The 22,413-nt window shown below is 38.0% G+C and overlaps 2 protein-coding genes, 1 non-coding gene and 2 pseudogenes across 5 annotated transcripts in view; all 5 read left to right on the forward strand.

Annotated features, from left to right (window-relative positions):
• Positions 1-15,306, forward strand: CTSS (cathepsin S). Of its 2 annotated transcripts, none has more exons than XM_016122717.2 (8): positions 1-137; positions 1,119-1,245; positions 5,071-5,193; positions 5,971-6,120; positions 7,589-7,816; positions 8,812-8,977; positions 9,798-9,900; positions 15,134-15,306. In XM_016122717.2, the coding sequence occupies exons 1-8, from the start codon at positions 112-114 to the stop codon at positions 15,135-15,137; spliced, it is 927 nt and encodes a 308-aa protein (XP_015978203.2). In that variant the 5' UTR covers positions 1-111; the 3' UTR covers positions 15,138-15,306. The 2 variants fall into 2 exon arrangements, with proteins under 2 accessions (XP_015978203.2, XP_015978202.2); XM_016122716.2 differs by lacking the exon at positions 15,134-15,306 and adding an exon at positions 11,584-12,206.
• LOC107498994 lies at positions 1,252-4,994 on the forward strand (annotated as a pseudogene).
• LOC118613214 lies at positions 3,530-3,632 on the forward strand. Its single transcript, XR_004955348.1, has one exon. It is a non-coding gene; the product is annotated as a U6 spliceosomal RNA (small nuclear RNA).
• Positions 15,218-16,940, forward strand: LOC107498987 (annotated as a pseudogene).
• The window catches only part of HORMAD1 (HORMA domain containing 1), an 18,868-nt gene continuing 13,268 nt past the window's right edge, over positions 16,814-22,413 (forward strand). The window contains exons 1-5 of one of the 2 annotated variants that reach the window (XM_016122715.2): positions 16,814-18,296; positions 19,183-19,245; positions 19,869-20,013; positions 21,380-21,443; positions 21,880-21,916. In XM_016122715.2, the coding sequence (XP_015978201.2) occupies positions 18,102-18,296; positions 19,183-19,245; positions 19,869-20,013; positions 21,380-21,443; positions 21,880-21,916 (504 nt within the window). In that variant the 5' untranslated portion in view covers positions 16,814-18,101. Of the gene's footprint in view, positions 18,297-18,556; positions 19,246-19,868; positions 20,014-21,379; positions 21,444-21,879; positions 21,917-22,413 lie in introns of those variants that run through there. The other variant, XM_036234935.1, reaches the window with a different exon arrangement.

Raw genomic sequence — 22,413 nt, forward strand, 5'->3', positions numbered from 1 at the left:
TTGTGGATACCCCATGTGACAAGTTCTAATTTCTCCATGAAGCCAATGTAGCTGAAGTCTCTTTGCTGGCTTTGAACCTTTGGAGAGGGTCCACCTTCAAGCACTCCTAGGATGGGAACACCTGCTGTTTCTAGCATGTACGTATTGCCCATGTTTTCCCTCCCATTTGGTCTTTAAACCCTGTGTGTGTGTGTAGCTCGCTCTGCCTGCCAGGTTTTAAATCTTTGGCTTCAGGAAGTAAACTAAAAAATGATGTCGCTCAATTTGCCTCGTATTTTTTTGACTAAAAATAAAAATCTGTTTTTGAAAAGTTACTGTGTGCTTGAACAGATAAGCCTGAGGCTGAAACCCAGTTTTCTTTGGAATATAATTTGAAGATTTACGTGGTTACCATTCCGGGTATTTTGAATGAAAAAGAAACAGAAAGGAAAGTAAAATCCAGTTTGAAGGAGGGCTAGTCACTAAATTTCTGTTAAAGTCTTTTTGTATTAAATACTAGAGTTGTGTTTTCAAAAATAGTTAAATGTGTCATTTGTAATCGATGTTTTGACTGTTAAGGAAAAAAGTAAAAAAAAAAAAAAATGGATGTGAAAGCAATACGTGGGGGTTTGTTTTTTAACCACCTCTAAATGTTGTGGATATTTAAACAGTCCAGTTAAGAAGTCATACATTCAAAAATTATGAAATGATTTTTCAAAAGTTTGCCTTGATTTAAGGATGATATAATTGTTGTGTGTGTGGATGTGTGCGTGTGTGTGTGTGTGTGTGCGTGTGTGTGTTGGAAAGGAGGAAAGGATTTTCCTTGATTAGGTTTGTTGGCAAATCCTGGAAAGTCTCTGCTTCCCTCCCCCCAGTGGCCCCCTGACCATGGTTGTAAGTTTGGTACCAGATATTGGGACATTTCTGAAAATCATGCTTTAAAGAGTTCCTAAGCATTAGCAATGGTATTTCAGACATAAGTCTGCAGTTACTCCCTGTAACTATATATCCCCCAAAATTTCCTGTATAATTCTGATTTGTAATATCCTGTCCCTTTGATAGACTTGGCATTATAAAAAAATACAGTCACAGATCTGTAGCTAATAGCTACCCTTCCTGTGTGACCTTTCCTTTAACAGCATGAAATGGCTGGCTTGCGTGCTCCTGGGGTGCTACGCAGCGGTGGCACAGCTGCACAGGGACCCCACGCTGGATCGTCACTGGGACCTCTGGAAGGAGACTTATGGCAAGCGCTACAGGGAAGAGGTTGGTGCGGTCCTCGTGTGGGCGGTTTGCTTTTACTCTAGTACCCTACACTTCCCCCCTTTCAAATTATATTCTTGTAAGCAGTGTCTTCAACAAATGTTATGCTCTCATTTCTTGCAGGATTCTGTTCTTGGTGTTAGAGATATAGCAGGAAACGAATGGGGCTCCTGTTTTTATGGAGCTTATTTCCTAGTAAGGGAGACAGGAAATAAGTAAATAAATGGGTAGATATATAGTATATTAGACGGCGATAAGTGAAGTAGAGAAAATAAAGCAAGGTGTGGAGGTGGGAAGGGCCCTGGGTGATGGCTACGAAGGCTGGGAGTGATTATTCTCTATATAGACATGATGGTCAGGGAAGGCTTCACATATAAGTGACATTTGAGCAGAAAGGTGATAGAAGCCAAGAAGCAAGCAAAGTACGTAACTCGCATGAAGGTCTCAGGCCAAGGGGAAAAGAGTACGTGTTTCGGGGACAAAGAACCCTGATTCCAGTCCCTGGCACTATAAAACTGCCACCAGATGTAGGTTCACGACTCTCACTTCCTACTTCATACTTTTGTTTTTATCTCAAAGCATACTTACTGATTTTAAGACTTTAACCCTTGTGCTTCAAATAACTATCTCCTATAACTACATAATAGTTTTGAGTTTGTAAGCAGACATTATGTTTTTATTTATTCGATGTATGATGTTTGTATAGAAATGAAACGTTTGAATAGGACGTGTTGTTTTTTTTAGTGGCGATGAGCTTCACTCTTACCTACTCCCCTTTTAGATCAGACCTCTAATTTCAAAGTCAACTAGAGTTAGAAGTGCAAGGAGCACCACTGTCTGGTTAAACGTTAAACAAAAGCTATCTTTCTTTTTAATGATTTCGGTCCCTAAGGAGGAATGAAAATGACTTTTGATTAGTGTCCTACTTTTATTTATTCAATTTATCCTAACTTTATTTACCCGAAAGTTCATTTTTTTTCCTTTCCTGTACTTCAAGATTTATTTTTCTTTATTCCAGTATCTCCCCTCTAGTGGTTTGGAATCTGTCTGTCCATGTCCAGTACTGGGCTGACAGTGAAGCCTCGCTCCAAGGGGGAGAAGGCTGCATCCGGACTGGCTCCCTAGGACCAGGGTCTGGGCCTGGGAGCAATGAAATCAGGCAGCAAAGAGTGGATACTGGCTGCTCGCTGCGCAGCTGCTGTTGGAAGCCACAGCCCTGGGGGCTGGGGAGAGGGTCTGCAGTTCTAGGTGGCACCGTGAACATCGTGTTTATGGATTTTAGGTAAACGAAGTTTCAGGAGGGCAACAAAATCAACAGGCGAATTATGGATTCACTCTGGATAAAATTAAAATAAGAGAACTGAAAATGATTTTAAAATAAAACTATATGTAACAGAGTACCATCCATACAAATGAACAAGAAATCGTGAAATAAAATAGAAATCCAATTGGAAATATTGGAAATAAAAAAATGTAATCACTGAAATGAGAAGCCGATAAAAGGACATAAACGCCAGACATATTAAGAGTTGGATAGAATCAGCAATCTGGAAGACAGGAGTGAAGCATTCAGCCAGAAGGCAAAAGGGAAAAACTTCAAAGTGCAAGTAAAGGGGCTGAAGGAGAGTTTGAGGCGCTAAGATACATCCGAATGGAGTTTCTGAAGAAGAGAATTAGATGGAATGGTAGCGAAGCAATATTTGAAGAAATAACTGGTTGAGAATTTTCCAGATGTGAAAAGAAAGGTCCCGAGTCTTTCAATCAGCAAGACCCAAGAGAGGAAAAAATTAAAAAATAAAAAAAGAACCCCACACCCAGACCCGTGAAGAGAAAGAGGAAATCACAAAAGTTACCAGAGTTAAAAACAGAGGTACAGCCCATCGAGGAAGCCACCGAGTAAACATTGTCGAAGTCCCTGCCCCCCGACCCCGTGGTCATCTTGTCTAAGTCAGTCTCCCAATGAGCCCGAAAGCCACGGAAACTCTTCCTGGAGGGTCTGAACTTTGAAACAACCTATGAGAGTCTGAGGAGCCATTCTGAGCAACGGGGAGCGCTCACAGACTGTGTGATGATGATGAGAGATCCAAACACCAGGGCTCCAGAGGCCTTGGGTCTATCACTTATGACACTGTGGAGGAGGTGGACACAGCCGTGAATACGAGGCCACACAGGGTGGATGGGAGGGCTGTGGAACCAAAGTGGACTGTCTCAAGAGAAGGTTCTCAAAGACCTGGTGCTCTCTTAACTGTGAGACCTTTGTTGGCGGTATTAATGAGGGCATGGAAGTGCTCGTGTGGGCAGCATGTACTAAAGTTAGAACGACACAGAGAAGATTTCCATGGCCCCTGCACAAGGATGACGTGCAAATTTATGAAGTGTTCCATATTTTCATTTTATTTTGCTGAGTTGCTCTAACAAAGAAGAAGAAGATGACATGGAGGAACCTAAGAGATTATTTCGAACAGCATGTGAAAATTGAAATGACTGAAATGAGGACCGACCGAGGCAGCAACGAGAAGAGAGGCTTTGCTTTTGTAACCTCTGATGACCATGACTCTAGACCAGTCTGTCCTTCAGAAACAGCACCCTGCGAACGGCCACGACCGTGAAGGAAGGAGAGCCCTGAGTGATGGCCAGTGCTTCACCCACCCAAAGTGGTCGAAGTGCTTCTGGAAACTTCAGTGGTGGTCGTGGAGGTGGTTTTGGTGGTAGTGACAGCTTTGGTCTGGAGGAAATTTCAGTGGTCAAGGTGGCTTTGGTGGCAGCCATGGTGGTGGAGGGCATGATGGCATAGGAATGGCTATAATGGAGTTAGTAATGATGGAAGTAATTTTGGAGGTGGTAGAAGCTACAGTGATTTTGGTGATGAAAACTAATATTCAAATTTTGGACCCATGAAAGGAGGAAACCTTGGAGGCAGAAGCTCTGGCTCCTATGGCGGCGGAGGCCAGAGCTTTGCCAAACCACGAAACCAAGGTGGCTGTGGTGGTTCCGGCAGCGGCAGCGGCAGCAGGAAGCAGAGCTTAGCCGGAGAGGAGAGCCAGAGCAGTGACAGGGAAGCTACAGGTTACTACAGATCTGTGGACTCAGCCGAGCACAGTGGTGGCAGGGCCTGGCTCCTACAAAGACGACATGTTTTAGAAAATACTCGTGTGTACATGAGCTAAGGACTCGAAGGTTGTATTTGTGACTTGTATAACAGGTTATTTTAGTTTCCATTCCGTGCAAAGTGTAAAGCATTCCGACAAAGGGTTTTAATGTCGATTATCAACAGCATGAGTGCAAAAAAAATCAACATTAAAACCCTTTGTCGGAATGCTTTACATCCACTCATGCCATTGATTGTTAATTGTAATAGTCTGATCATGACGTTAAATATATGTCTTTAAAAAGAAACAGAGGTACAATTAGACCGACATCTGTGATAATAGATACCAGAAGATGATGGAGAAATATCTTCAAATGACTGAAGAGAAATAGCTAGAAATTTACAATTAGCTAAACAATTTTTCAAGACTGACGGTAAAAAAGGACATTTTTAAAAGGCCTGTAAAGATTAAGTGAGTTTATCACCTACAAATGGTATATTTCAGCAAATGGAAGTTTTTAAAAAATACTTTTTAGCACACTAAGGAAGTTCATTATGTATATCGTAAAATAATATTAATCACCATCAAAGCAATTAAGAGCAAGAATTAAGATTAATATGTAATCTTACCAGTTATATAAAATATATTCATTTATTTGCATGCTACCAGTCTATTTTCATTATTGAACACTTATTAAGCAGGATTCGGCACGACTATGTTCTTTTTCATTATATTTTAGAATGAAGAAATGGCACGGCGTCTCATTTGGGAAAAAAACCTGAAGTTTGTGACACTTCACAACCTGGAGCATTCAATGGGAATGCACTCATATGACCTCGGCATGAACCACCTGGGAGACATGGTAGGTAAAAGACAAACAACCCTGCTTTCGCCTCTAGGAAAGCACGACTTCTTTCTCTCCAAAGGCCTTTTGAAGGTAAACAAGAAAGAACTGTTTCTATGTGTACAAAGTTAGAAAAATGTAGAATTTACAAGCAAGCATTTGTAGATTCCTTTAGTCCTACTGTGACCACTTTCCTTAACAAATCTCTTCTTTAGAGGAACATTTTAAATTCACAGACTACTATTGCTTTTATTTATTAAGTCTAGAAATCATTGTCTAAAGACTACTCACAATCTTTAAGACCTACCATACTTATGTAAGTCTAAATTGGCAATGGGGGAGCGCGGGTATTTAATATCACAAATAATCTCCCATTAGTTTTTAGATTCTATCCTACCCTATCAACATTTACCACTGTGGCCAAAATTAAAAATCATAGTACCCCTTAGAAGGGAACATCGTAGGTAGATTAAATTCCTAATTAAATGCAGGCATCTCCTTTGTAATTCTTTTTCACAAGGAAAATCAATTCAGACCACTTTTTAGAAAGCCCTTTTATAAAATTCTGCCTTGCTTTGAACCAGAAACCTCTAGTTTTTACCATTTTCTTTTTCTCCTTTCCAATGCCTAATTGGGATACTAATGCAAAGATAATCAAGCTACCAGATGGTCAGCAGTACCGACGTTGGTCATAACTGCCACTAGTTTTTCACTGTTGTTAATTCGATAAGGACATTGAGAAGTGGGATAAAAATGAAAGGAGGTACATATGTATTTGCCTTGTATGCCTTGTAGACCAGTGAAGAAGTGATGTCTTTGATGAGTTCCCTGAGAGTTCCCAGCCAAGGGCAGAGAAATGTCACTTACAAGTCAAACCCTAATCAGAAATTGCCTGACTCTCTGGACTGGCGAGACAAGGGGTGTGTCACCGAGGTGAAATACCAGGTGAGTGTCACCATCCCAGCCTCTGCCCAGGCAGAGCTCTCTCTTCCTTACATGCTTAGCCTAGCTGCCTAATTCGGCAGTGAATCTCCCTTATGCTACTTTCTAATTTTTTTTTTACTTTCTATTATTTTTGTTATCCTTGTCTTCCCAACTGAATTGTAAGCTCTCTGAGGGCAAGAAGCACATGTCACACTTTATTTGTACTCCCCACAATGCTTGGAAACCAATGGTTAGAGCCACATTAGACAAAAACTGTCGACTGAGCACACTTTCCATGCTCCTGCTATCCGTCCACGGCACTGGACCCTCCACCAAGCCAACTGCTTGAGAAAGTTATTACATGTGAGAGAATATTGATCAGGAAGTTTCTTCCTCCATCTCATTAATGAAATTTGGGTTTGAAGGCGAGGAAGGAATTAGAACTCAGAGTGGCCTATAAATTGTACCAGTCAAGTTGATTCATGACTAGACTTGCATTAAAATAAGAAGTATGGGCTTTATACATTTGTTCCTATGTTTTTGTATTTCTTTAGTTTGCCTATTAAAAAAAAAACTACAAAAATCCTAAATTAGTTAGGGATAACTAAGGGTGACACACACGGGCCGCCTTAGCGGCCAGGAGGGTGAGGGAGAAGAGTCAGCGTTTGCTGAGCTGCCGCCCCAGCTTGTGACCAGTGAAGAACATAAACATTAAGAAGTGAACGGCACTTCTAATCTCCTTCCACCGAGGTACTTTTCTTTCAACTAGTTTTGGGCTTATTGCTGGAGCTTCTCTTAAATATAAGTTTCGGAAGACCCAATAAACTACCTGTCTAGGTGCTGACTATAAATAATTTAATGAACTTCTTTCCCTGGATGCTTGCATTTTATTGGGTGAGGGGTAATTTTGCTTTAACCAAAAGCAAATTCAATTTGCTTCCTTTGGGTAGAAAGCAAGGCGGGATGAGAGGAGAAGAGAGGGAGCAGTTATGATAGGGCTCTGCGCCCTCTGCACCTTTTTAACTAAAAGCAGCTTTGTGTTTTTCTGTTTGTAAACTAATTTTTGGTCAAAAAATTCCGAAGCTAAAAGCAAATTTAACCTTATGTTTCAGGCATCATTTGGCAGGAGGAAGAGTATTTTAGGTCAAGTGAATCATCCCAGCTCCTCTCACAATCATTTTACTGTAGGATCTCTCTCCCTTCCTTATGGGTGAAGATAGCTGGGATTTCGTACATGCTTAGTAAGAACTGTTTCTTAGTATATTTGAATATGGAAATCATGCTGAGCTCAGCCCTTGCAAATCTTAATCAAGGCTGGACAGAGAACAATCAAGTATTTAGTCTTCACTTCCATTGTGTAGCAGAGGAAATGGTAGTAGGGGCGCTCTTCCCAGAACTACCAGCAAGGCTGGCATGTTGGGTGTTGCCCAGTTTGTGTCATTCTTACTGACTTTCTGTGATTGCCTTTGTGACCCTTTCTCTGCTTCAGGGTCTCTGTGGTGCTTGCTGGGCTTTCAGTGCTGTCGGGGCCCTAGAAGCACAGCTGAAGCTGAAAACAGGGAAGCTGGTGTCTCTGAGTGCACAGAACCTGGTGGACTGCTCAACTGGAAACTACAGCAATAAAGGCTGCCAAGGCGGATTCATGACGAGCGCTTTCCAATATATCATTGACAACAACGGCATCGATTCGGACGCTTCCTATCCCTACACAGCCAAGGTGTGTCACAAGCAAAGGTTTTGTGCTACTCCGTGAACTGATGCTACCCTTGACTGACTCTACTAAACTCACCACCAAGCCAATCGCTTGAGAAACAGTGTTGTGTGTGTGAGAATCCTAATGAAGAACTCGTAAATTCTCAGGAGTTCGCTTTCTTACGCAGCAGCCTTCTTCATTTATCAGCGGCATATTGGTTTTAAACAAGCAAGTAGAATTCATGCTTAAAAACGGATCAACAAACCTTCCATAAAATTCTTTCTCTGTATCTGCCCAGTATTTAAACTTGGTGGTCCTGCGGCCTCCTGTGCTCAGCCTTATTCTCAGATCATCAACGACATCATTCTTCCATCTACTGAAAAGCTAAATAATGCTCTCGTCCTCTCCTCGCAAGTTCATTATATATTTTACTGAATGATAATAAAGTATATTACAGAATATTTAGAAAAGGATTTTTAAAAATCACTCAAAAACCTCCTAACCTTACCACTATTATTTTGGTTTATTTCTTTCAAATTCTTTTCCCACTAAGCATTTTAAAAGCATAGTTGTTTAAAAGCATAGTTGGTAACCTCTCCTTTCCCACTCGAAATATATTCTAAATGTTTCCATATTATCTGGACTTTATAAACCATCATTTAAACTGCAGATCATCTTGTAGACTTCAGATCATCAAAAAGATATTAAAGCTCTAGTCTAGAGTTTATGATCTTTATGTAGTATACCCCCACAATCCACCCCAGAGTCTGAGGGACATTATCCCACAACTTTTGCATGTATTAAGGTGCAATTTAAAACAATAGAATAGTTCTGTATTTTCTCTATTACTGATGAAACATGGAAATGTTAGGGTTTGGAAGACGTGATTTTTCTTCAAAAAGAGGAAGAAGGCTTAGACACTTGAGAAAGCTAGATATTGGTGATTTATAAAGAAAATTGAAGTATGTTTCTTTATCTGATTTATACATTTATACACATTTTTTATTTTTTTTTTGCAGGATGGAAAGTGCCAGTATGACTCAAAATTTCGAGCTGCCACATGTTCAACGTACACTGAACTTCCTTTCGGCAGTGAAGAGGCCTTGAAAGAAGCTGTGGCCAATAAAGGACCAGTGTCTGTTGCTATAGATGCGAGCCATTCTTCTTTCTTCTTCTACAAAAGTGGTAAAAACTCAGATATATTATCCTCATTATATGCTGCCCTCGCCCTATAAGAATATTATCCTTCCCTAATTTATTTAGATTAGGTTAAACAGAACCCTCCATTTCATATATCCATTTTATACCCAGTTGTAATTAGTAAAGTAATACTTCCTAAAGTTTACTAACACTACATGCCAAGTAGTATAATAAATTCTTCCATGCGTTATCTCATTTAATCTTCACAACAACCCTATTTTACAGACGTAAAAACTAAGTCTTAGGTAGGTGAACTTGCCCGAAGCCACTCCACCTGAAAGTGGTCAGCTGGGGTGAGAAACCATGCCGCTTGATTCCAGAGCCTGTGCCCCTAACCTCTGCAGCCACTGGGCACTGTAGGTGTCGCACAGGCATGCACAAGGCCACCCACCAATGGTGCCGCATCATAGGAGACCACGTAGAAGGCCATAATCTTTTTTTAAACCTCAGTGTAAAGATCATTTAATCCAGTAAAGGATAAAAAAAGTACAGAACAATTTAGGAATATATACAGAGAAATATCAAAACTGACTGTGTATAAGTTAAAAATTATTAGGAAAAGGTGGCAGTTTGTCAAAGAAGATTCTGAGGGGACCATGACTGGATGGATGCCAAACTTGGCAAGAAAACTGATAAATGCAGTACTGATGGCAAAGCATTACGAACTTGAGTTTAAACGTTGGAGTATATGTTCCTAAAAGTTGAATTAACCTGGCCACATATGCGAAAGTCTAATAAAAGTAACAGCGTTTTCAGATGTCGTCACATGCCACTCACTCTCTCTCTACCCATCTCGTGTTCTCAGGTGTCTACTATGACCAGGCCTGTACTCTGAAAGTGAATCATGGTGTCTTAGTGGTTGGCTATGGTAACCTGGATGGGAAAGACTACTGGCTTGTGAAAAACAGGTGATATATTATTTGTACTGTAATGGATATTTAGTTAAAATCAGGAATCAGAGGGAACCCTGACAAATGCTTTCTTGTGATTATGATGACAATAATCATGATATTCACAATGATAACATTTATAGCTTTTTATACAGTGACATTTTAAATTACTTGGTACCGTTTCCTTACTTCTTATTTTGCCTTCAGCCCTTTGTTTTCGTGATTTATCTTCTACAACAACAACAATCCTCTGATCATTCTTTCTCGGTCTCCTTTATGAATAGCTATTCTTCTGCTTAGCCCCCAAATGCTAGTCTTCCTTCCAAGGCTCCATCCTTTACCCATTATTATTCTTATTCTACACTTCTCTGAGATATATCCATCCTTCCATTGTGATTTTAGCTATAACCTATCTGCTAATGGCTTTCAGTTCTTTAGCTCTAGCTCTGACCTCTGCCCTGAACTTCAGACTCACTAACCTAGACATGTCTACCACCATGAATCTCAGTTTCTTCAAACTCAGCATGTACAAGGAATTCAGCACCCTCTCCACCATATTGTCCTTCCCCAGAATTTCCCATCTCACTAAATGGTAAAACCACACAATAGTTACCCAGTTGGATACTATGGATGTGCCCTAGACCCCTCCTGATCCAATCAAGCTAATTTTACCTCATATCTGTCCCTGCTATAATTACAAAATCTTAAATTACAGAATCGTAAAGAACTTTGGAAATCATTTCTCCCACAGGAATTTCGTCTGTGTGGTTTTTTTTTTTTTCCCACTAGTCTATGGCAAAGTGGGAAAAAAATATTTACATTAATCTTTCATAAATCTAAATTTATTTGAATTAAAGGAGTATCCTTAAATTAGAGATTATATCCTCTTAAGTTTTGTTTTTGCTCTTGAAATGTCCTTTCTTCTACATTATGGTGATGTTAAGGAGTACATCATTTTTTGTTGCTAATTTAAAAAGTGGTAATTATGTTAATCTGCACATTTTAAAAAAATTCTCAAAGCCCATGAAATAAAAAGGAAAGAGAACCACTGATCTCCTTAACCTTTATCTTACACATGAATTCTCTCTGCAACATCTCTGACAAATTACACAAAACTCTGATTGAATGCTTCCAGTGCCAGGGAGCTCATCTCCCCCCAGGTAACATATTCTATTTGACAGCTTAAACTATGAGAAAGTCTCATCTCAGCTCCACTGCTGGGTCAAAAAGCTGTTTGAGAGCTGCACTTTTTGTTGCTTACTTTAGAATTCCTTGTCCTATGCCTTTTCCATAGTAGTCACTCAAAAATATCTCTTAATTGACATTCTCTAGAGGAATTTAAGTTTGATAGGAAATCATCACCTATGATTCCATTTAGAGATGGAGCCTTGGAACAATAATAATAGTCTTTCTCTGCATGAGAGATATTTACAAAGAAAGAGGTTTAAAGATGTGGAATGGACTTTATATTGTTTTCCTTAAGTATTAAGTCTATTCATCAAGTATAGCACTAAAACCTTCCAAAGTATCCTTTGACAATTGCCTAAAAGCTCTGGGGAAATTATTATATTATGTTTTTTTTTTTTTTAACAGCTCTTCATATATAGTCACTTTAGGAGAAAAACAATCTAAGAGATGAAAAGTTGATAATGTGATTTGATTGTAATCATTTGTAATTTTGTGTTGTTTCTCTCTCTAAAGCTGGGGCCTGTCCTTTGGTGACAAAGGATATATTCGGATGGCAAGAAATAGTGGAAATCACTGTGGGATTGCCAGTTACCCCTCTTATCCAGAAATGTAGAGGATCTCTTCATTTTATAACGGGTTAAGAAAGATGAAACACTTTCTCTTCACTTAATTTTACCTGCTGTATCCAGTAGACATAAATGTGTCATGACCAATGTATATTTACTGTACTAATAGAATATATAGTTTGACTCTTCTACTTTTAACTTTGCAGATCTTGGAACAAAGTTTGCTAAGTAAAAATTAATAATTTACTGTAGATATAACTGTATGAGAGTTGGTCAACCTAAGACAATCTGTCATGTTTATCTTTGTCTTATTTTACATTCTACGTCTTTTTAAGTCCCCTGATGTCCTTTTGTAACTTGACAGCATATAAATGCTTAATAAATACCTGTCTTTTCAACCTTGTCCCATTATTACATAACATTCTTTTCTTATTCTTAGGTTGCTGTTATAGTCATGAGAATGTAAATTGTGATGAGCTATGGCAACTTCAATGGAAGAAACTAAGCTATTAATGTGGTTCACAGTGTATCTTTGCACATAAAAGGATTCAATAAAATGTTTTAAATTAATGATATTAAAGTACGCAAATGCTTAAGAGACAATGAGTTTTCAAACACTTTGGAAGAATTATTTTAATGACCAACAATTAATATGCTAATTCAATTATTCTTACCTAGTCTTTAACAATTTGGCCAGGACCTTTTGGGGGCAAATAATTAAGTCAACCTGAAAAAAATAACCAAACTGAATTCCGTTTAATATTTAGTAGTTAATATTCCATTACTTGTTTTCATCTAATTCAGACTGATCTTCCTCATCACTGCTCTGGATGATGATGTTTCAAATATGCATACTCTAAGTTACTAGGGAGCTATGTTAATCAGAAAATGTCTCTCTTTAAAAACAAAAATAAAAGCAAGCCTTATAGGACATAATTAAGATGAATCAAATGTATCTTTGCAGATGTACTCCCCCAACCTTCAATTAATTTTCCAACCAATAGCCAGAATGATCATTTAAAAATATAAATTCCATAATATCTTTCCCAATTGTAACCACTGAATAATCCCCACTACATCTGAGATAAAATACCATTTCCTAAACATTGAGTTTTGCATATCCTGGCTTTTCTATCTCATCTGGAGTCAGTTCTCCACATTTGCTAGACTCTGGCCATACCAGCCTTCCTTCAGTTTCTTAAGCACTTCTTCCTTTAGGGCCTTGGGAAGTGCTGTTATCTCTGCCCAGAAAACTCCCCCACTCCCAGCTCTTCTTCTGGTAACTTCTATTCAACCTTCTGGTTGTAATTCAAAATGGCATTTCCTTGGAGAGCCTTCCATAACTCACCCTCTCATCTAAATTAAGTTTATACACTTTGACTTTCTCATTGAATCTGGTGATTTTCTTTCATAAGCGTATGTTGAATTTTAACTATATATGTATTTATATGCTTGTTTGTATAACATCTCTCTCCATTAGATTGGAAGCTCAGTGAGGGCAGAATCATGACTCTTGCTTACCACATCATACCTAGAACGTAGCACAGTGCTTGCCTTAAAGTACTCGCTATGGTTGAAAGAATGAATGAGGGAAGAATGAATACAGATGAATGACCAACACGTTTTAAGTTTTAGAAGTAAAAATATGTTCTAATAGTTTGTTCACAGTAATGGACATCTAACACTTTTCAGGAGCTGTTTTAAAACTGTTAAAATCTAAAGGAAGCCATTATTCAAAACTTTCTCTCCTCTCCTCCCTCTTTTCTATCCTTCCCAGGCCCATACTTTGAAATGATCTTGTTCTTTATCCTTTTTGCTTCACTAAGAGAAAGATAATTAGTGAGATTGCTTTAATAAAACAGTAAGTTAAAATTTTATAATATTCAGGTAGCTATCAGCTCCTGCAGTTTACTATACGAGAGCTGCAACAAGAAGGTAGAGAGCATCTTCTTGGTCAGCCTCTGCTAGGAATGCATGCGTAGGGAGACTCAAACTTTTTGCCACTCCACACATGTCTGCAAATGACTGCAAAAGTGCTGCACTGACTTGATTATTAATTTGTGGGTTACGAATAAATTTTAGTAACTAGGCAAATTCACAAAATGAAGTCTGTGCATAATGATTTTATATATGTGTGTATATATGTGCGAATATGTGTGTATATATATGTGTGTGTGTAATATATATGTGCGTATGTATTTAAAGAATGAAAAATCTCCATACCACTCTCCTTCCCTATAGGCTCAGATCCCTCCTCTTCAGAAGTAACCACTATTATTAGTTTCTTGTATATCTTCCTAGAATTTATTATGCATATACAGGTAACTTAAACATATATGTGTTATTTTTTTATCATTAATTTTGAAGGGGTCCACAGTGGCATAAGGATTATTTTGAGTTGAAGATATCTGAAGATCAATAGCTGCAGGAAGAGGCTTTTTCTCAGCTCCTCTTATTTCCTAAAAGCAAAGCTTCCAAAAAGAATTCAACCATTATGAATCACCCACCGAGGAATTTCACAAGGGGAGACTGAGTTTTATTACCAAACATGAGAAGTTAGCATACGTCAACACCCGGATAAGAAAACACCTAAGCAGATACTGTCACAAAACTATCATCTATCTCATTTTTCCTAAAAATAATTTATTCTCCCATAAGTGTCCCTCTGCTTTTCCCCATCTCCAATTAAGATGGCATATAAACTCCAAATTCTAACCACATCTTTGAGTCACATTTCTTTGTGAATTCCTATGCATAAGTACATAATTAAATTTTTTACTCTCCTGCTAATCTGTTGTCAGTTTAATTTGCAGGCCTCCAAGTACTAAACCTAAAAAGTTAAAGTTTTTCCTCTTGAACAATTTCAAACAGCAAAAGATAAATTGCTTAAAAATTATCCATAGTATATAGATAGATATGTGTGTCTTGGCAGCACTTGTGTAATATAACCAAGAATTTACCAGTGTTTAGACAGCAAAAATGTTCTCTACTATATCTAGTAGCTGTTGTTAAACAACTCAGGGGCACCCTCCAAATGGTACTGTCATTAACACCGGGCGTAACTGAAGGTGGTTCTGTTTCCTCTGCAAAAGCCTCATGTCCCGCTCTCTTAATGAACAGTTTTAAAGATCGGTAATATTTTTAAATCAATGATAATTCTTCCAGCTATTTCTTCTAGTATTTATTTACCTTCAGGTTTCTTATATGCTTGTATTGCTATTTTTTGACTTAAAAATTTTAAATGGTCTCTAAATACTATTATAGTAGTTGATGTTTAAGATCACGTGCACCAACACCACCCATTTCTCCACTCTCATCCTCAAATTATAGTCAGTGATATAGTTGCTTAAATTGGTAATTAGTGATTACATCGAAGGAGCTCTGAACACACTACACCAAAATATGCTGCTCTGGCATATTGACTATTTCGAGTTAAGGCACTTGAAAAACAGCAGCTGCAAGGACATTCTGATCTTCTTTCTTTTTCCGAAAAGCAGATGAAACTCCCATGTGAAGAGGTCCTGCCTATACCAGAAGGAAAGGGACATTCTTATCACCAAGGACGTGAAGTCCAGGCCAAGATGAACCTGTACAAACGTTAACTAACCCTTATCTTCCTTGTCACTTCCCAGCCCAAACCCTTCTGCCTAGTCACATTTTCAGTTTATTACTCTTTATCCAATTCAGTATGTAAGCGTTCAACTTCTTTGGATCTTCATTTTTCTTGTGAAGACTCCCATGTACATGTAAAAATACATGCAATTAAAATTTGTATGCTTTTCTCCTGTGTCTTCCATCAGTTTAACTTGTAGCCAGAGACTCCATGAAAGTAGAGAAATTATTCCTCCTCTACAGCATTATTCTATGATTCACAGATGGGTATTTACTTTCTCTTTATTGTTTTTTTTTCTATAGTTGCTAATGACTCAAAATAAATTTAATATGAATCACCATGTCATAAACTTAGTACGTCATCGTTAGGTGGTGTCATGACTCTCCTTCTGTCAACACTGAAATTAGTTGTGAATTGGGGCAACCAACTTTACCAGAATCGATTTTCTCATTTCTACAACACAGGTAATATTAGTGTCTTCCTCACAAGGTTCTTGAAAGAAGTAAGAGTAAGATAGAAAAGTAAGACAATGAGGGCAGATACATTCGTTAGATCACTCCTTTCTGTCAATGGATACCCGCAGAGCTAGCATGGTTAAAGTTGCCACTCCAACGATCGTCACATCACGTCTAAGTCAGAGCCTCTCAAAGAGCCCGAAAGCCACAGAAGCTCTTCCTGGAGGGTCTGAGCTTTGAAACAACCTATGAGAGTCTGAGGAGCCATTCTGAGCAACAGGGAGCGCTCACAGACTGTGTGATGATGATGAGAGATCCAAACACCAGGGCTCCAGAGGCTTTGTGTCTGTCACTTATGACACCTTGGAGGAGGTGGACACAGCCGTGAATACGAGGCCACACAAGGTGGATGGGAGGGCTGTGGAACCAAAGCGGACTGTCTCAAGAGAAGGTTCTCAAAGACCTGGTGCTCTCTTAACTGTGAGAAGACCTTTGTTGTTGGTATTAAAGAGGGCACAGAAGAACATCACGTAAGAGGTTATTTTGAACAGAACTGACCTGGGCAGTGGCGAGAAGAGAGGCTTTGCTTGTATAACCTTTGATGACCATGACTCTATAGACAAGACTGTCCTTCAGAAACAGCACCTTGCAAACGGCCAAGACCATGAAGGAAGGAAAGCCTTATCTAAGCAAGAGATGGCCAGTGCTTCATCCAGCCAAAGAGGCTGAAGTGCTTCTGGAAACTTCAGGAGTAGTCGTGGAAGGTGGTTTTGGTGGTAGTGACAGTTCTGGTTGTAGAGGAAAGTTCAGTGGTCAAGGTGGCTTTGGCAGCAGCCATGGTGGTGGAGGGCATGATGGCATAGGAATGGCTATAATGGAGTTAGTAATGATGGAAGTAATTTTGGAGGTGGTAGAAGCTACAGTGATTTTGGTGATGAAAACTAATATTCAAATTTTGGACCCATGAAAGGAGGAAACCTTGGAGGCAGAAGCTCTGGCTCCTATGGCGGCGGAGGCCAGAGCTTTGCCAAACCACGAAACCAAGGTGGCTGTGGTGGTTCCGGCAGCGGCAGCAGCAGCAGGAAGCAGAGCTTAGCAGGAGAGGAGAGCCAGAGCAGTGACAGGGAAGCTACAGGTTACTACAGATCTGTGGACTCAGCCGAGCACAGTGGTGGCAGGGCCTGGCTCCTACAAAGACGACACGTTTTAGACAATACTCGTGTGTACATGAGCTAAGGACTCGAAGATTGTACTTGTGACTTGTATAACAGGTTATTTTAGTTTCCATTCTGTGCAAAGTGTAAAGCATTCCGACAAAGGGTTTTAATGTCCAATTTTTTTTGCACCCACGCCATTGATTGCTAAATGTAATAGTCTGATTGTGACGCTGAATAAATGTGTCTTTTTAAAAATGTGCTGTGTAAAGTTAGTCTACCCTCAAGTCATCTTGGTTAATTACCCCATCGGTGTGAAGTTAGATTTCCTTCAGTGTGTTGCCAAGTTCCATTTGAAATTTATTTACAACCTGCTTGGACACAGAAGCCATTGTCTTCAGAAACCTTGGTGTAGTTGAATTGACAGCTACTGTGTTGTGACCTGGAGTTCACCATTAACACAGTCACCCAAGCAGAGTCATGGAGTTTATTTGGTAATTAATGATTGTTGGCACATTCTATGCAATATATCTCAATTGAATTATGGTACCAGATAAAATTATAGATGAGAATGAAGTTTGTGTATCATCCATTATCATGCGTAATCAATAAACGATCCTCTTTAAAAAAAACATTAGTGAATGTGAAACCTCTTTGTAAACTCTAAGTATGAGAGAAATATAAAACAAAATAATTATTAGACCAGGGGATTTTCACTATTTTCACTATTTTTGACCCTGTTCTTCTCTCCTCTTCTAATTGACTCTGGGCAAATCTTTTCATATCTGAGGGGCTGTTTTCTAACTGGTAACGCAGACAGTATCAATGTTTATGAATAATAATGATGTTATTTGAATATGTAACAATCTGTAAACTAAGAAGCTTGTATCGCTAGAGAGTCTCCACCTCCTACTACCTGTAATTTAATTATTTTGTTTCTAAACGAGACGTTAATTAATTGAAAGCTGTCCGCTGACCCTGAAGACATAGCCCGGTAGAAGTACCTAAGTACTTCTGCCAGAGCAACTCGTTTCTGAAGACGTGAGACTGTCGGGCGGGAACGCCCTCTATGATAGAACCAAAAACAAAATTCAAGTTAGAAAACGATCACAAATTAATGTGAATAATTATTTGACGACTGAGGATACTTTGGTCACGTAGGAAATCCGTGTACATCGGGAAGGCTTTACACCTGCAATTACTTACCTTTTCCTCGCGGGCATCGGGCTTTTCCAGTCGAGACATGGCGGCCGGGCTCTTGGGGTTCCCGGCGTGCCTTGCGCTGCTCTTGGCGGGAAAGGCGACCTCGACCGGGGTCAAAAGGCTCCTGTCGCGCCTCCCCGGGCAGCCGTTGACGGAAGGCGCATGCGCATCGGGCAGAGCGCGTGCTGCGCCGTGCTGCTGTCCTCGTCGCCGGCGCCCGTCCCTCAGACATTACGTAATATATGTGTTTCCTTCTTTTTCCTTTCTTAACTTTATTGTTATTATTATTATTTTTTTGCTTGTGAATCTCTTTTTCTGTCACCTTCCGCTACTTTCAAGTTTTTTAAAAGACGTAATGGCGAAACATTGGGGGCGGGGTGGGGAGTGTGAACCGAGTTATCTTTTCGGAAGAGGTTCTTGAGGGTAGGTTGGCTCTGGCATCTAGTCCGGGCTGCCTCACGATGAATTTAAACATTTACGAGTAAATAGACTCTTCCGTGAACTCTTCTAGCTGAAGGGTCTGATGAAGAAACTTGAAATTGGGACGCAAAAATGTGGAAACCTATCGAACTATCAAAGCTATAATTGAGACATCAGACTCAGTCGGAAAAAAACCAACAACAACAACGAATATTTTCCGTTGTCCTTTTCTGGTGGTTCTTCGGAGTCGGGCAATATGTTGTATAGCCAGAGTCACGCTCAAGTTCAGTGAAGAAAAGTGATCCGATTCGGTTGTTTTGAAACAGCTTTAAAACAATTAAAAGATTATTTTAAAGGGTTTGGCAGGGGCGGTTTTTCATTACCTAATACTGAAATGAGCGATGTTGTTAATGATTGAATACCGTGAAGGAAAATAGGAGATTATACTTTTTAAAAAAATATCTTTTAAAGAGCTTTTTTTTTTTTTAAAGAGCTTTCTTAATAACCCACTTATGTGAAGCTTGCTAGTCAAATGGCTTCAAATTAGCCTCTTACTCAAAAGAGTCGTACAGTAAAATGAGTATGTTTTTGAAGATTCCATTTTAAGTGAAGGAGTCCTCTCCTTTTGACTCGACACGTTGTAAAATAGAATATTACGGATAAAAATAAGATCTGAAGTTAAAGCTTGTGTTTGTGTCAAGGTGGAATTACAGAAAATACTTTACCCGACGATGGCCACGGCCCAATTGCAGAGAACTTCCATGGTAGGATTTCTTGTGTTTGAGTGCATTTTGATTTAACTAACTGTATTGGTTTATGAAGTCTCAGTTGTCTTTATGTCTGCGATTTAGAGTCAACTGTTGGAGGGTTTAATGATATCAGGAAACACTGTCTTAAGAAGTGGCGATTTCTGCTAAACTAATTTGAATGAATGGAGAGGTCTATTGGATGTTTAATGCGTTGCATTAAATCGCTGGTTCGGGTTCAGTTTACATTAGATGTCAATGAATGCTGTTTGTTGCTTTGATGAAATTATTATTCATAGCAGTCCATTTCTAGAAAATGAATGTCTATGCCCCACAGATAGATAACATTGTCATTTTTGCACAAATCTTGCATACAAAGTGTTACCTATCCATGTATTATGATCTACGAGATGATTTTAAAAAGGATTCTTAAGTACTATTTGCATGTTAGCTTTAGGCTGCTACCCTGGAAACACCCTCTCCTCTTAGAAGCCACACTGACCTTCTGGGGATTACTAACCAATACGGTTATGAATTTTGAGGGGAGAGTACCATGCTTTTACAAAATTAGATGAGGAAGTTCATGAAGACTTTATTTTTAGTAACTCTAAGTAAAATATTTTCATTTCCCTTGAATTTAGAGTGCCTTGGTGTTTCCCAATAAGATATCAACTGAGCAGCAGTCTTTGGTATTAGTGAAGAGGCTCCTAGCAGTTTCAGTATCCTGCATCACGTATTTGAGAGGAATATTTCCAGAATGTGCTTATGGAACAAGATATCTAGATGGTAATATAATGTTTATTTTTAAACTTCTTTAAACAGTTACTTTGGCTTTCTCTAAAACTATAATTTTTGACTTAGAGATTTTGTTTTATTATTAACAGCTTTATTGTGGTATAATTCACACACCCAACAATTCAGTCATTTAAAGTGCACGATATAGTGATTTTTAGTATATTCAGAGAGGTGTGCAAACATCACCACTGTCACTTTTAGAACATTTTCATCACTCCAAAAGGAAACCCTATACTCATTAGGTCACTCTGACTTCCCTTAACCTCCCCAGTCCTAAGCAACCACCAGTCTGCTTTCTGTCTCAATGGATTTTTCTATTTTTGGACATTTCATAGGAGTGGAATCATACAATATTTGGCCCTTTGTGACTAGCTTCTTTCACTTAGCATAATGTTTTTAAGGTTCAACAATACAGTAGCATGGATTGGTACGTCATCCTTTTTTATTGCTGAATAATATTCCGCATGGATATACCACAGTTTATCCATTCATCAGTTGATGAACATTTTAGTTTTTTCTACCTTTTGGCTATTGTAAATAATGCCATATTTGTGTACAGGTCCCTATGTGGACATCTAAGTAGTTTTTAAAAAGTATATTCAATACATTTGAAAGCACTTAATCATAAAATTTTTCCTCATTTTCTCAAGTATAATTTCATCTGATGTTACTCTTACAGTGATGAAGTAGATAGATAAAAATCATTTATAACTTTTTACAGTGGTTTTATATGTTCTTATGTAAAAATAGTTTATTCTACAGTAATTTGTTGCCCAGCACATATTAATGGACATAATATCATGCATAATATTATATGCCAACTATGTGCTGGGTGATATGTAAAGCGCTATGTTATGTATGATATCTTCTAATTCACATTACAGGCCTGTGAGTTAGATAGTTTGTTTTTCAGATAAAGGACCTGAGACTGAGAAATCTTCTCAGTTCTTTCTACTGTATTACATGTTCCTTCTCTGCAGGGCTCTATCTAGTTAACTTGGCTCTTTACAAGTATTTTACTGGTGCATAGCAAATATTCTGAGATTCTTGGACAATAAGGGCATAAAAACATTGTATCTAACTTTAAGTATTCTGTAGCTTTTAAAACTAAAAATTTTCTATCCATCAAAATGCATCCTATTCATTATGAAGTCATTTTATAATAAGGATAAAAAGGTTAGTCGCTTCCATATAACCTTTCTTCTTTTAATTATATTAATCCTAATCATCTGGAAATTCATTTCCATTAATAATATATCAATAATACACAGCTAAAGAAAGTCATCTTCACTTTAAATTTCTAATCATTTACTAATCTTAAGTAGCTCTACATTTATATCATCATTTTTGTGTTTAGATCTTTGTGTCAAGATTCTGAGAGAAGATAAAAATTGTCCAGGATCTACACAATTAGTGAAGTGGTAAGTGAAAGAATACTTAACAATATAATATTATTTTTCTCTTAAGGCACATTTTTTTGTTCATCAGATACGTTTCAGTATTTAACACAGTTTTAGGGATTCCCCCTTTAACACTGGATACTATTTTTTGCAGGTCTCTGGATTTTTGCATTAAAATTTCCTTTTATGCTCCATGTGAGCAGGTTTTATTTTCCTGTTATTGTCCCCCACGAATACTAGCTGTCAGATATTTTATATCCTCCCTTCCATCACTGTCAACATTTTCTATTTCTGCCTCATTGTTTGTTTTATTATTTTAATTTAGTTAATAACAAGGAACTTTAATAAGAAAATTTTATATTATTTAGTAATGAAATAATATGAGATTTATTAAAAGAACTATTTTCTGGAAATGAAATACGTTCAATCTAAAAATGAATCCTGGATTATTTTTTAGGATGCTAGGATGCTATGATGCTTTACAGAAAAAATATGTAAGTCAGTATCTCTTTATCTTTTTTTACCAGTTTAAATTCTACAGATGTGATATCACATACCATGTAGTAAAACATTAATTTAAACTAATTTGGTCATAGGTCAACCCAAGTTACTGAAAGTCTGAATATTTGAATATTTCAAAGACTAATATTCAACTCATTTAAAGCTAATAGAATTAATACTTAATGAATTTTGCCAAGATAGTTTTGGTTATTTTTTAATTCACCTTTATTAATAACACATATTAACTTACAAAAACTTAATGAATTAAAGTCTTAGAACACTTTAGTCATTAGTTTTACATGCCTCTGTAAACTTATTTATATTAATAACTTAATAAATTATTTTTTCATGAGCATTGAAAAATAAATTTTCATGTAGTCTCGGTTAAATTGTCATGAATTCTGAATTAGTGAAATTTCAATTAATAAGGTTTTACTATAGATCGTAAGCCTTTTTGTATACGTGGTATATGTTTATATCAACATATATA

Source organism: Rousettus aegyptiacus, unplaced genomic scaffold (assembly GCF_014176215.1).
Source record: "Rousettus aegyptiacus isolate mRouAeg1 unplaced genomic scaffold, mRouAeg1.p scaffold_m13_p_17, whole genome shotgun sequence".
Classification (NCBI taxonomy): domain Eukaryota; kingdom Metazoa; phylum Chordata; class Mammalia; order Chiroptera; family Pteropodidae; genus Rousettus; species Rousettus aegyptiacus.